A 15,437-nucleotide genomic window follows, 5' to 3' on the forward strand; every position below is an offset into this window, starting at 1 on the left:
ATAACCGATGTCTTCACCACTAGCGTTGTTGCTATCTTCACTGCTTGTGCCATTGTTTTCTGAGCTTTTTGATGGACATATCATTTCAACAATATTAGAGAACTGAACTAACTCCACCTCATATCACTCCGGCGTCGAGACCGGTTCATGGTGCTGCTCCCACCACCACTGGCATGTCTAGACCAGTAATGCGATTCCGCCCTGCGAACCACACATTGGGTCACTTGTTATGTCATACTTCCTGATAATCATTTTTTTCATTCTCTTTCTTGATTTTGTTTTTCGGACTTACCACCACAGTTTGATTGCCAGCTCTGATCAATGCCACCATCATCCAAACTTGTTTAACCACCTACATCCGCAACACCAGCACAAAATGAGTACAGGCTCACCAGCAGCAACATCTCTAAATTCTCTCATTTTTACCTGGCGCGCCACCACCTTCCGGGCTTGATTCTTGAGCAACATTATCTACAGGCCCACCATCCTGCCAAAACCCTTCTCCCATGAGTTCGAGTTGTAAAATTCATACGCCTCGCCCAAAGAGTCGAAAGTAGTACCAAGAACCGGTGTGATCACATTTTCAGCTGGGTTCTTTGTGAACCTGACTGTCAGGACCCCGATTCCAAGTCACATCGATCTAGCCGGTAACACCTCATATCACTTTGCGGCCTCACGCACGGTATTCCCACGGGTGTCGCCTTACCATGGCCCGGGACCGTTTGCGCCTTTTGGCTCACGTATATGATAGTGTCGCTAGCATCCACATGACAGAGAACCCGGGCCGACATGGCTAGTCGTGAACCCAAAGCGGCACAGGCCTATGGAGACAGGCATACATGAATCACATCGAGCATGTCGGTCATCAGCGAGTGATTCCGGGCTGTAGCACTGGGCTAACAGGACTCCGGATGTCACCGCGTGACATTTCCCTGAAGGGATAGACATAGGAACGAAGTGAAACACATGCCGGCCAGTCAAGTGTCCTGAGCAGTAGTGTTGGGCCAGCAGGACTCCGGTGAACCGAGCTGTAGCGGACTACTATGGCTCATGGAAGCAGAAGACTACATTTCCCCATAAGAGAGGCTGCCAAGGATAAACAACTAGATTGTTGGATCCCACACATACCAAGCATTTCAATCATACACGCAATATGCTCGATATGAGTAAATACAACATGGCATCACAACATAACTCTACGACTCAAGTATTTATTCATTAGGCTCCGAGGAGCCAGAAATACAAACATGGGTCTCATGATCCAACATTCAGAGCATACAAGTCAAACACATGCGGAAGCTTAACATGTCCGAGTACAGACATCTACAAATGGAAAAAGACTAAGAAGCCTGACTATCTACCAGATCCTGCCGAGGGCACAAGATCGTAGATGAGGTATCAAGCTAAACGTCGAAGTCCACGCGGAACTACTAGCGAGACTGAAGCCTCTCTGCAAAAACATAAATTAAGTAAACGTGAGTACAATTGTACTCAGCAAGACTTACATCAGAACTAATTACATATGCATCGGTATCAACAAAGGGGTGGTGGAGTTTAACTGCAGCAAGCCAGCTTTGACTCGGTGGCTAACCTGAACTACGACTGCAAGCAACTCTTTGGGGTGGCGCACACGAGTCCACATATTCACCATTCAATACACCACTATGGATCCGCTCCCGTCTCCCTACGAGAAGGCCATCCATAGCACTCACGCTTATCTTGCGAGTTTTAGGGTATCCACTTTCACTTGTCTATGAACTATGCAAGGGGTCCGAGTTTCCATATCCGAGGAATCCGGCTATTCGAATAGATAATGATAACCCTGCAGGGGTGTACTTCTTCACACACGCTCCCACCACTTACCACCATATACACGTCATGTATCTCGGCAACCTTCAAGCGGAAGCCTGGCGAGGGTGTCGGCCACGGCCTACCTAAACACTTAAGTCTCTAGTCCAGGTTTATCGCCTATCCAGGTTCCATCCGCAGGGAGTCCGGCCGAGGTTTCCACATACGGCCCCGAACGATGTGAACAGGGTTCCCGAGACACCAAACGGGCGCCCGGTACACCGTGCCACGGTGTATCTACCGCAACATAGCCCACCCCTAGGGTCAGCGCTACGCACGGCCGCCAACACATAACCTACAAACACAGGAAACTAGTTGCAACTCCTGGACAGAGTACTAGGGTGATTAAGAAGCCGAGAGGGTCAATTAAGGATCCCAATGAGTGGTAGTAGCTGTTCATGGATCACAGACACAAAACTCAGTTCCTGAGGACGGTTTCAATGAGACAACCCACCATGTACTCCTACATGGCCTCTCACCGCTACCTTTACCAAATCGTGTTCACACACTTAGCTCTCACCGGTAGGACATGTTCATCACCATTCCAATTCATTCCCGATGAATCAGACCTGACGCAACTCTAAGCAATAGCAGGCATGACAAGCAAACATGAATGAGTAGGCACATCAGGGCTCAAACAACTCCTACTCATGCTAGTGGGTTTCATCTATTTACTGTGGCAATGACAGGTCATGCAAAGGAAAGGGGTTCAACTACCGCAGCATGTAACAGTTGAATCATTGTTGTCCTAATGCAGTAAAAGAGAGCAGGAGCGAGAGAGTGGGTTTGTATCGGAATGAACAAGGGGTTTTTTGCTTGCCTGGCACTTCTGAAGATATCATTGGGTCTTCATCAGTGTCAACGATCACAGCATCGGCACAACGTCTATCGAGAGGGGACAACCACCACCAATAGAGAAGGAACACAATCAATGCAATGCACAACATGATGCTTGATAATGACATGGCAATATGTTGTTGATTGAGCTAATGCAACTAGCAACACAATTAAATGAAGTTGGTTTGAATACAAGATTCAAATTCAAACTCCATATATGATTAGTTAAATGCCATTTATTTGTTTTGTCCAAAACAGAGGACAAACATTGTTCAAACATGCATGAAAATGCCATAAACAGATTCCTTGGATTTTTCTGATAATTTTTCATATATAATTTATTTCATTCTGAGTTATAGATTATTTTCTATGATTTTTAGAAGTTTTGGCTATTTTCTGGTATTTCCTGTAAAAGAATAAATCCAGTAAATGCTTTATTGTGTCAGCAGTGCGTCAGCGTGACGTCAGCTGGTCAACAGGAGCTGGTCCGGGTCAAACCTGACCAGTGGGGTCCACTGGTCAGTGACTCAATTAACTAACAGGGTTAAATAGGATTAACTAACCAAATTAACAGGCATTGGGCCCACTGTCAGTGTCAGAAGTGGGGTAATTAGTCCTAAACTAAACGAGTCAGGGGTGGGGCCCACATGTATTGACCCCAGGGAGGTCAAACCCCGGGTCGAGCGGGTCAAACTCGCCGGCGTTGAGTCGCCGGCGAGGTCAGCGGCGACGAGGGGCTTCGGAGAACCCCTCTGGTGCACCGTTCGGCACACGGTTGGGCTCTCCGGGATGCTGGCGAAGCGGCGCATCGAACGGCAGCGACGATCTCGCTCGACCGTGCGCGTGAGAGAGAGCAGAGGAGGGGGAGGGGGTCCAGAGCGAGAGGGGAGAAGGGGAAGAGTGAGAGAGGTCCGGGGGTGTCGTGGCGTCTCCCAGAGGCATCCAGGCGTCGAGGGGGTGCGGCAAGCAGGAGGTGGCCGGAGCGCGTGGCCGCGCGCACGGGGCACACGCCCGGCGTCCTTCTGTCGCGAGGAAGACGACAGGGGGGAAGGCTAGTGGGCTGGGCTGGCCAGCTGGCCCAGCCAGGTGGGCTTTGGTGGGTGCCAGGTAAGAGGCCCAGGTGCTGTTCTCTCTCTCTCTGCTGATTCTGCTTTTCTATTTTTTTATTCTGTTTTGGTTTAGTAAAATACTAAACCATTTAATAAAATCCTGGAAATAATTAGGGGTGCTGTCTGAGTTATTCTGATGACCCATAAAAACTTCTAGCATTTTTGGAGCACTTAAAATATATATATATAGCATTTAAATAGCTCCAAATCAAATATGTTTGAATTAATTCAAAGCCCAAAGATGTCCTGCAAAAATGTAAACCATTTTTTGATAGATGCTTCCACCTCAATCCAAAAATGTTGAACATTTTTAGAGGGCATTTTGAGTGCAATGGAAAAGATTTTATTTTGACCTAGTTGGATTCATTTGGTACTAGGGTTTAAGCATCCCCATTTCAAGATTAATTGAAAATGAAAATGATGCATGGATGCAATGCCACTAATTACAAAAGATTTCTAGGGCTGTGACACTGACAGCCTTCTCGAACGCATTTATACGATTTGGGCACGGTGTTCTGCTCGGTGCAGCAGTACCAATCTTCAGCCTGCAGACACGGTCACATACAGCATGAATTTTCTGATTGCATTGAACAATCAGCCTGCAAACACAGGCATATAGTATGAATTTTATGAATGAGGAGAGCAAACAGCCTGCAAATAGCAGCACATAAATCTTTAATTTCTCTGACTACAGAGAGCAATCAGCCCGCCAAACACATCACATATAGCATGAATTTTCTAAATGCAGACAGCAGTCAGCCTACAAACACACGCACATACAACATGAATTTTCTAAATCTCTAGTTTCATTTTCTGAATCAGACTGACATATACATGATTTATTTGGTCATTTCTATTTTAATTTCCTAAACGACTGAATCTCTAATGGAATGCAGGTTGTTAATGACTAACTTCTTGTTCCACCCCAGGGCTTGGGGGCTAACTCGGATATCAGCGGCGAACTCTCTCTTCTATCTGCCGCCGTCTTCTTCCCCAAGAAGATTTGTGCCTCCACCTCAAAATCCCCCACCCCAGAGCTGCAGGATCCGGCACCAAACTTTCCCCTGCCTCTTCAAGCAGAGTGGATCTGAAAGTTGGGAAAAAACAATCCTATGGATCAGCTAAAGCAGAGGCTAATACGGAGACGGCATCGCCGGGAAAGCAGAGATCCACGTACCTGCCAATGGGCTGCATCAGAAACTCCGTGGTGTATCGCTGCCGGCGCTCCTTCCCTCTATCCCGTAGTCCTCAGCTTCGAAATGACTCGATCCTGCATTCAATTCCGGTCTGCAACCATTAGACGGAAAAGCGAACTTTCCGGTCCATGGATCAGACGGGAACGCCTATTCTGATCCACGGCTCGGCTCCCCGACGACTGACGGCCGTCTGCTCTGCCCCGTCGCAATGGCCCACCACCCACCATTGCAGCCTACATATTTACCTACAGTTCTCTATTTCTGGAGCACCGCACACGCGGGTACAGGAAAATAGCGCAGATCCAGAGAAGCTTATCGACGACCTAGATAACGAGCTCATATGAGCTCGTGACCAATTACTCCGCGTCCCTCCAATCAAAGATTACCAACAACCATTCGTAGGTAGGCTTGGATGCACGCCCCAAACATCTGCACGCTGCACAAAGACACCGCAGAGCCGAAGTAGCCCGCCAGGAGGGAACCTCTCCAACCAGTAGTAGATAAAAGTTTCTAGGCTATCCATTTATTTACTTGTTATTATTTCTTAGAGTATACATTTCCAGCGTTTGCTCTAGCTAAGTTGCGTCAAATACATTAGAGATATACATACTTGCTTTATACATACATGTGAAATAAATCAGAGGTAAACATACACCAGTGGTACACATGCTTGTTTTATACATACTAGTATTTATGCACGTGCAATGCACGTCTTAAAATTAATGAAGTAATTTTGGCAAAACGAAAAAGTTCATATACATGCTAATGGATTCATGGTATTTTTTGTTTTGGTATAAGAATGCTGAATATTTTTTGTTTTGGTATAAGAATGCTGAATATAAGTATAGCAGAGGTAGATTAGTACGCAAGACCACAATTATGAGAGATAGAAGAATTTGAAATTTGTACTTTGTTTTTTGTTATTCCCGTTCTCCTTGCAATCTGCTTGGGCTCATCACATATTTACTTAATCTGCAACATGGCCCAAGAGGTACCATGTATGGGCCTTCTTATCTGGAAAGGGTGAGGTGATGGTTCCAGAACACCGTGGAGACAGCTGTGATCACTGTTCACCGCGAATCCTGCTGCTCCCAGGCATCGGATTTAGCAAACCAACGGTTACGATTGATGCTACAGGTCAAATTCAAGATTGGTATACTATATAGTAGTATAGACATGTGTACCTCTGGTGTAGTTGACTCTATGTAGGTTGTCTCGATTTTGTTGTTGTTTGTATAAGTCATTTTTTCATAGAAGAAGACGAGGAGAGAGGATGGTTATTTGTGTAAGGAAGTGTTCGACATATTTGTATGGAGACTTTTGACTGTCGGCTTGACATTTTGGTTTTTATATATAAAGGTAGAGGGGCAGGGGCACTGACCCCATTTTTTTGGCTTTCAATTTCGATCTTTCAAATCTTTTGAACTGTAAGTCTAAATTAAGTTTCATCTTCATATTCATGTTTCTTGTGACATGGGCTTTCAAATAATACCAATTTTGAATACATTTTGACGAGTTTTGAAAACTTTCTTAAGTTTCACCTACTAAGACTTGATAAGAAAAACAAAAAAACACAAGTTTCAAAAACTAAAACTTAAAACCAGGTGTGTCCTCGTGTGAAATCCAACAACTTTGCGGATCGCGAGATAATCGTGTGGCCGGGTACGGCTCGGCAGGTGCATGCCCCTGCGAATTTTCCTAGATGAAAGCCTGCTTCGACAAGTATAATTGTATCTACAAGCTAGATTTGCGTACTGAATTGGAAATATTATGGTCAAATGATCACTATTTGATATGATGTACTCCTATACGATTGACTTTTTCATGAATTAGTAAAAAAAAAATAGCACGCTATAGCGTATTGAGAATGGTCTCGCTAAATATATCAATGTACAACGTCTCGCTAATAACATGCTATAGCACGATATAGCATGCTAATAACATTTTTTGAAGTCGATGCTATTTTATTGTAGCGTGCTATTTTTTTTCTTGCGAATAGCTGAGAATGTTTGTACTCAGCTTGTTTAGCATTCTATCTATATTTTCTAACAACTTTTTGTGAAGATATATTGTCTAACAACTTGTCCAACACTATTCGCATCCGACCTCAGACTTGGGAAGAAGAAATAAAGTTGAGAATAAGATGCGGAGCAATATTGATTCCGCTCCTTTTCGCCGGTAGCTATTTCATTTTCACCACTAGCTAGCTGGTTCCTCAAGGCCGAAATACTCAAAAAAAAAACTCCAGGGAGATGCGGGACCACTATCACTATGCGACTCGGGCGAAGACGATCGAACCGGAACTACGACCGGCCCCCAGTCCCCCGCACGCGCCGGCCCTGAGCCCTCCCTGAAGGCCCGAACCACCTCCGCCCCCCAGCGACCGGAGCCCCGCGGACGGCGGCCAGCGGCGAGGTGCTCAGCTCCCACCGGTCGCTCCCCCTCTAGCCCTCCCCCTCGCGCATTAGCGTGCGGCCATCCTTCTCCCACACGATCAGGGAGGCCGCCGCCCCTAACCTCCTCCCGCACCCCCAGGCCGCAGGCGACTAGCGACCAGGGGCTGGCGTCTGCCCCTTGCTTCTCCCCCGAATCCACTCTCCCTCGCCTAGAGTTTGCACCAGTTGCTCCAGCCCTTTGCACCAGTTGCTCCAGCCCGAGGTATGTAATCCAAATTCTTCGATTCCTACATTGATGGATAATGACTTGGATTTGTGACTGTTCCTACATTGATGGATAATGACTTGGATTTGTTACTAATGATGAGGATAATGTGTATGTATACCTTCATATTGTTCACAACATTTCTGCATTGAACCATGAACTGTCAAGTGCTGCTAGTCTATTTTTGTTGTAAGCATACACCTCTTGTTCTTTCGAACCTGAAACCAACCTCTCCTGTATGGACTGTAGGTGGCAAAGCTTAAGTTACTGTTAGCATTTAGTACATTCTTCTGTATTTTTACTGTTCTTTACAATTCATAGCATCTTTTCTACATTTGTCAAAATGCATTGTAGATGGACGAGGAGAGGTTCAAGAGAAGAAGGCTGATGCTTATAAAGGCCGCTGCATCCGTGGCTTCGTGTATGGTCATGCTGTATGTCCGGCCGAGATTACAGAGAAAGAAAGAGAGTATTTCCTATGGCCCAATCGAGGCAAGGGACAAGAAAAGGATTGCCTTTCTAAATAACCAGATTTACAAGGATGATATAACTTGTCAGACAACGTTAAGGCTTACGAGAGCTTCTTTCTTTGGGCTGTGTCAAGTTTTGAGGGAACGCTCTTTGCTCCGTGATACTGTTCATATATGTGTTGAGGAGCAAGTCGCCATGTTCTTGATCACAGTAGGACACAACCTTCGGAATAGGGTTGTAAGTGCTATTTTTAATAGGTCAGGTGAACCGGTTAGTCGCTATTTTGGACTAGTCCTCCATGCTATAGTTCAGCTAAGGGATGAGTTTATCAGGCCACCATCATTGGAGACCCCAACCAGAATTGCTGGTGACCCAAGATGGGACCCATATTTCAAGGTATATGACCATGCGCAGCTATGTTATTGTTTAGCGTAGAAACTGTGTACTTACTAATTCTTTCGGGGCGTTCTGATCATATAGGATTGTATTGGAGCCATTGATTGTACACAGATACGGGCTTCTTCCTGTAAGAACGTGGAGACCGCCTTCCGTGGTAAGAAGTTAGTTGCAAGCCAAAATGTGATGGCAGGAATTGATTTTGACCTTCGTTTCACACATGTGCTGGCTCGTTGGGAGGGATCTGCACACGATAATGCTGTTTTAGTGGATGCGATAGAGTGTGAGAACGGCTTATGTGCTCCTCAAGGTAATAAATTTGTTCTATCATGATATGTCCACATAGAGTTAATACTACTTATTACACAATACTACCTTAGGTGCTCATGCGTATTCCTGACATGATAGGTAAATTCTACCTAGTGGATGCCGGATATGGAGCCAAACCTGGATTTTTGCCACCTTTCCACGGCATGAGATATCACTTAACTGAGTGGGGGAACAATCATGTGCGAGATGCAAGGGAATTGTTCAATCTTAGGCACTCATCTCTACGAGTACCTGTAGAACGTGCATTCGCATCACTCAAGCGAAGATTTAAAGTTCTTGATGATGCAAATCCATTCTTTCCCTCCGCTACTCAAGTGGATGTTGTGATAGCTTGCGTCATCCTCCACAACTGGGTTCTTTCCCAAGGCACTGATTGTTTCATTATACCGGAGATTAATTGGAAACCAAAACTCCCTAGTCCTCAGAGAGAGCAAGCCCATGACCATAGGCACATGGTTGAGTTCAGACAAGCCCTTGCTGACAAAATGTGGGAAGACCATCAAAACTATCACCGCAATGATGCTGACTTCTCGAACACTCCAGCTTACTATCACGAGATGGCCACAATCTTCGGTGATGGTATGGCTTCTGATGTATACACTAAGAGTGTGGATGAGCTTCTTGCTGCAGATGTGACCGAGAATGAAATTGCCAATGGAGGAAATGCCACTTTTGCTGCTAGTGTTGAAGAGTTTACACTGCCTTTTCCTATTCCCGAATGGGGGAAGAATGGTGATTCCTCTAGCAGTAAAGCATCGAAAAGGGCCAAGGTAAACAATGATGACGAGCTGATGCATTTGATGACCACCCTTGATAACCTTGCCAAAGCTATAGAGAAATCTGAATGTGTAGATACAGATGTCCCTGAAGATCTTTGGGGTAACTTGATGGATCTCCCTGGATTTGAAGAGGCGCATCTTACCCATTACTATGCGCATCTAGTTGAGAATCCTGCAATTGCTAGAGCATTCAACAAACTTAGCATGTCCAACAAAATGACATGGGTAGCTAGATATATCGAGAACCACCTTTCTGAGTAAAACCTACTTTTATATTTGAACTATGTGGTAACACTGCTTTTTGTTGCCAAATAGAGACAACCACTATGCGGTATGGCGGTGCTGTGTCCATGTGTGTTCTCAACAGGGTATGCTATCCCTTATGTTTGTTGTGCTACAACGGAACTAGGGCTGACCCTGACCTTGTAAATATTTCATGCGCATGCTATGCACTGAGTCACCCTCCGGATAGGACCTGATGCTCGTTGCAAATTATACTCGATGTATATCCTATTGGCTGATCTGAATTTCAGCATATAGGACAGATAGTGATGCTGTGAACTGAATTTTCAATGCATGAATCAGATAAATTGTCGCTAGCGTTTGTTTATGTACGAATGCCTGAATTTTCGGTGCTGATGTAAGTTGTTTCTTTCCGGTGTTCTCATGGGTGCTGGTTTTCTCTGAATCTTTTTCGATGACAATCATGCTTACTCTGAAGCGTAGAGTAGTTTATTGCCTCATATTCCCAGTGTCCCAAGAAATCATTTAATTGTGTGTAATTCCCTTCTACTTGTTCTTTTGCAGCACTAGGATGCACTGACACATTCCTACTTGGTTGTGCTTTGAAATTAGCCAGCATCAAAACTAGTAATTTGAAACAACCCTCTAGAGCAGGGCACCAATTGCAATGGAGACTCATGGCCTGGTAGTGATGTACTGTGATCCAGGTGATGGTCACCTAGAGGAAGCTTTCCCAAACTTTGTGAACCACATGCCGTAAACCTCCTGGTTTACTGCAGGACACAAGAGCATGAAAACTATCTTCAGTTTGACAGCCACAAATTGAACTGGTGGGCTTAGTGGCCAGAGTATGTTTCCATCTGCCACAAAACTGTCAGCCACCTCCCACCATATTTGGCGAAGTTGCCACCATCCTAAACATATACAGCACTGTACATCCACGTCTGTGTACTGTGTACACGAGACCATCAGCATCGAGCAAAACTCAATCCAAAAACCTCTAATATAGAGCCAAAGAATAACTTGAAACGCTAATTTTATTAAGTGCATATACCCTAGCGACAGATCATACAAAATATGGGAGCCTTTAAAGGCGTAGGAACAAATCGTTGCTGCAGAAAGACACTTTGGGGCTGCACAACCACGACGAACATCAGAGGACCAACGCTTACAAACACTTTACAGCAGATATAAGCTGTAATCACGCATGCATGGCTAAGCATACAGCTCGGTGATGGCCATAAACCCCAAAACGGGCCTCGTCTTGTAGTGACTGAACCCCGCGTCCATGAAAATCTTGCGCCACTCATGCTCGTCGCGCTCCTTGCCTCCCGTGATCACCATCATCAGCAGATCGAACGAGACCTGGGCTTCGAGCATGGCTTTCAAAGGAGATCCCACCACTATGTCCACGATTATCACTTTCCCGCCTGATTCGGGGATCGCCTTCTTGCACTGCGTCAGGATCTTCACGCAGTCCTCGTCGTTCCAGTCATGCATGATGTACTGCAATATGAACGTTTAAATTACGTTGGCATAGAGCAATCGTTCACCCCAACACAAGATCTGCATTCATGGCAACTATATATCGTACCTTGAGGAACACCGCATCGGTCGCCGGAATGGAGCTCATCATGTCGCCTGAGATGTACTCGACCACGCCGTCGGGCGGGATGGAATCGACCACGTTGGGGAGGTCGAGCACGGAGCACTTGACGTGCGGGAAGGCCTTGGCGATGGCCCTCGCCGCGGAGCCTGTCCCGCCGCCGACGTCGACCAGCGAGGTCACCCCGTCGAACACGTCGCCGTAGTTGCCGATGACGAAGTCCATCGCGAGCTGGGTGTCGGACCCCATGCCGGCGTTGAAGACCTGGTTCATCTTGGGGTCGCGGTCCATGACGCCCCACAGGTCTGTGCCGTGCGCCGTCCGGAACGGCATCTCCGCCGCGGCCGCGCCGTCGTCGCTCACGAACCACTCCGGCAGGTGCATGGCCGCCTTCACGTGGTACTTGGTCGTCTGGGAGAGCACGAACGGCGAGAGGCTCCCGCACGACCCGTTGGCGCCGGCGTCGTCCACCAGCAGGCGGGACACCGGCGTGAGGCCGTAGACGGCGCCCGCCGCCTCCCCATTCGCGCGCTCCCCTGCAGCGGGTGCGTCGGCAGTGAAGATGCCGAACGCGGCGAGAAACCCTCATGAGGCGAGGCAGGTGCGCCTTCTTGCTCCCCGGGACGGAAACGGCGTCGAGCAAGTCCGGCAGCGTGGCGGCGCCGCCGCGGCGGTGGATGGCGTTTGGGAGGCCGAGCTTGATGGCGCACTCGAGCGCCATGGACTTGAGGTAGCCGAAGGTGAGGTCCCAGAGCTCGGTGTGCGCCTGCAGAAGCTCCTCGTAGGAGAAGGTCGCCATGGGCACAGACTGCTGGTGGTTTTCAACTGAACTTTGTTGCAAGGTTAGGTACATCCTTCTGTGATGAAGCATGGCCTGATATATAGGGTCCACTGCACACGCTCACATGAATCAGGAGGCTCGAGGTCCCCAGGGCGAAGCATGCAGTGCACCACTGCCTAGTGTGCCACCTGTCACCATGCAGCGTTCCACTAGCTGCTATGCCACGTGGACAGAGAGTGACAACATTTGAGAAATACAGCACTGTAACTCTGTGAGCCACCCATTGTGGTGGGTTTTTTTTTTGGAAATCCCTTTTTTTTGGGTGCTACCCATTGTGGTCGGTGGGTAACGTGGTCGAGCCGTCGAGGCCTTAGGCCCATGGCCGCTCTTTAAAGTGTTAGTTACCCACACAAAATAGTTAAGAATCACGGGCCACTTTGATTTGCACAAGAAACAGTAAAAGATACCACCAGATCCTCTATTGGGCGCATCCATTTTGACTAGTTGGGCCGACCCATTTAACATGAGCGAGTTACCTTCTGGCCGGTTTAGAGAAGCTTTTTGATCGGATTTTTCCAGGTTTTTTGCTCTTTGTTTTTATTGTTCGATTTTTGCCTTTTTCTGTTCTGTTCCTTATATTTCTTATTATTTATTTTTTTCATTTATCCTTATTTTTACTCAGGAAAATTCAAATGTGTGAATCTTTTCCAATTTGATTTTTTTTCTTAAAATTCTATGAAGTTTGTTTTGAATTCCTGAACTTTTCAAATGCATGAAAATTTTCAAATCCATGAACTATTTTAGTTTTTTCACAACCTATTCAAGTGATTTTTCTTTAAAAAAACGCGAATTTGTTTTAACATCGATGAAACACTTTTCCAAAATGGATGTGCATTTTTCAGACCCGTGAAACTTTTTCACAAATCCATGATTTTTTTACAAATCGATGATTTTTTTCATATCTGTGAACATTTCTAAAAATCAAACGAACTTTTTTCAAATACACGACTTTCTCGAATTCATTAACTTATTTTCAAAATTCATTAACTTTTTTGAATTTGTGGACCTTCTTAAAATTTGTAATTTTTTTGAATGCCTTTAATGTTTTTTGTTTTTTTTTGAATTTCTGGCAGCCGGTCGACAGTCAATGGTTGATCCGTCAAGCGAGCGGTAAGCGCCGGTTCGCTTTGGGGCGCTTAAAGCACTGAACAGGAGATCCTGTAAAAATGTGATCCCACAAACCTTTTTCAGGGCCAAAATATATAGATACGGTAATCTCAAGCTGCCTAAGACTTTGCCCAAAAAAGAACTGCCCCAAACAAAACCCTGTTACACATGGACACAAATTTCGTTACACGTTTTTAACAACTTTTTTAAGTGATATTTTTAAAATCTGCGATTTTTTTCCAAATCGATGAACTTTTTTCCATGAAGTTTTTCACAAAATCCATGATTTTTGTAAAATTGATGAAATGTTTTCATATCCATGAACATTTTTTAAAATTGAATGAACTTTTTCAAATACGCGGCTTTCGCTAATTCTTGAACTTATTTTCAAAGTTAAGTGAACTTTTCAAATCTGTGAAGTTTTTTTGATTCGTAAACTTTTTTAGATTTTCTGATTTTTTTTGGAAGTCAACTAGCAGTCAATCGGCAATCAATGGTTGACCCATCAAGCGAGCGCATAAACGGTGGTTCGCTCTGTGGTGCTTAAAGCGCCGAACAGGTGCTCCCGTAAAAAATGCGATCGTACAAAACTTTTTCAAACTCCAAAAAAATAGGTACGGTAATCTCAAGCTGCCTAAGACTTTGCCAAAAAAAAAAGGAACAACCCCAAACAAAACCTTGTTACACATGGACACTGAGCCCTGTAAAGCAACGCATCCAGCTACTGGTGGGATGCAGGTGAGAAGTACAACAAAATGGACAGTGCGGAGCCCCGGGGTGGCGAAGATACAAGTTGACGAAGGTTTTGCAAGAAATGATAATAGTGGTGCATCCGCTACAGTTTACCGTGATCACACAGTCCTCTTCTTGGATTCATCAGCTATGGTATTTACCGACATTTTAGACCCGACAACATTGGAGGCACTCGCTTGCCGTGAAGCTCTAGCGCTTGCGCTGGACTTGTCCCTCGATAAAGTTGTTATTGCGTCTGATAATAAATCAGTGGTGGCGGAGATAAAGAATGAAACTGAAGGAAGGTATAGTGCAATCGCTCGGGCACAGAACTCACAATCTATGATTTCATTTTTGAAAGCCATACTATAAATGTTGATGCACATAATTTAGCTAAATTTTCTACTTTGTTAGATGTTGGTCGCCATTTGTGGTTGGGTTTACCCAATGACCAGTTTGTTATTCCTGTAAACCGAGCTGCTATTTTGCAATAAAGTTTTGATTTACCACTAAAAAATCATGGACACTTCTTTTGCCATAGCCGGTTACAACTTTCGCCATCGCCGGTTGCAGCTTTCACCGTCATCAGCTTGTGTCGTCTTGATGGAACCTTTTTTTGTCGTTGGCAGAATTTTTTTCCATCACCAGCTGCAACTTTCGCGAGTTGCATAGTGGCTCGTCGCAGCTTTCGTCATCATCGGTTGTGGCTTTCTCAAGCGTCGGCTGCAGCTTCCACAGATGCGCGATGGCCGCCTCGATCTTCCATCGTCCCTTCGGCTGAAGCTTTTTTTGTCACGAGTTGTAGCTTTCCCAGTTGTCGGTTGCAACACACTCGACTAGCCACTGTGCCGATAGCACCTCGCTCCAAAATCGTCGGTCACCGGTTGTACCACTTGTGTATGTCGTCTCCATCTCCGGCACATGTTGGTTGTAGCACCCAACAACGGGTGGCGTTGGTTGTTGCATCCCATGGAAACCGCCTTCACAGATCACGTGGCCCATGGCCCCATCAAGTGTAGCTCACTGTGCGCGTCGCGGGGGTGGCGCGGACGGGCTCATGGCATCTCCGTGGGGAGGGGGGTGGATGACGAGGAGGCCGGCGGGGTAGAGCATGGCCAAGAAATTGACGCCCTGCACAGGATGAGCGATGGTGAGGGAGAGAAGGTGGGATCAACGCATTGAGAAAACAAGTGAAGGAGAAGAGGGCTAAGTAAAGTGTGTGCCCAGGAAGAACATGTGGGCACTGGATCTAAATCGATCAGACGGTTGATGTGCGACTGG

General features: G+C 46.0%; 1 protein-coding gene, 1 long non-coding RNA gene and 1 pseudogene across 2 annotated transcripts; 1 reads left to right on the forward strand and 2 right to left on the reverse strand.

Annotated features, from left to right (window-relative positions):
- Nucleotides 1-4,410: 4,410 nt before the first annotated feature.
- LOC125548109 lies at nt 4,411-5,345 on the reverse strand. Its single transcript, XR_007300903.1, has 2 exons — nt 4,972-5,345; nt 4,411-4,881 (listed from the first exon to the last, which is right to left on the reverse strand). It is a non-coding gene; the product is annotated as an uncharacterized LOC125548109 (long non-coding RNA).
- A 1,935-nt stretch (nt 5,346-7,280) lies between these two features.
- LOC125543179 lies at nt 7,281-10,266 on the forward strand. Its single transcript, XM_048706432.1, has 4 exons — nt 7,281-7,648; nt 8,006-8,518; nt 8,603-8,828; nt 8,927-10,266. Exons 2-4 carry the CDS (start codon nt 8,006-8,008, stop codon nt 9,886-9,888), a joined length of 1,701 nt encoding a protein of 566 aa, XP_048562389.1. The 5' UTR covers nt 7,281-7,648; the 3' UTR covers nt 9,889-10,266.
- Nucleotides 10,267-10,887: 621 nt separating this feature from the next.
- On the reverse strand, nt 10,888-12,318 carry LOC125548110 (annotated as a pseudogene).
- Nucleotides 12,319-15,437: the final 3,119 nt, after the last annotated feature.

The sequence above is a fragment of the Triticum urartu genome, chromosome 3, assembly GCF_003073215.2.
Source record: "Triticum urartu cultivar G1812 chromosome 3, Tu2.1, whole genome shotgun sequence".
NCBI classification, from domain to species: domain Eukaryota; kingdom Viridiplantae; phylum Streptophyta; class Magnoliopsida; order Poales; family Poaceae; genus Triticum; species Triticum urartu.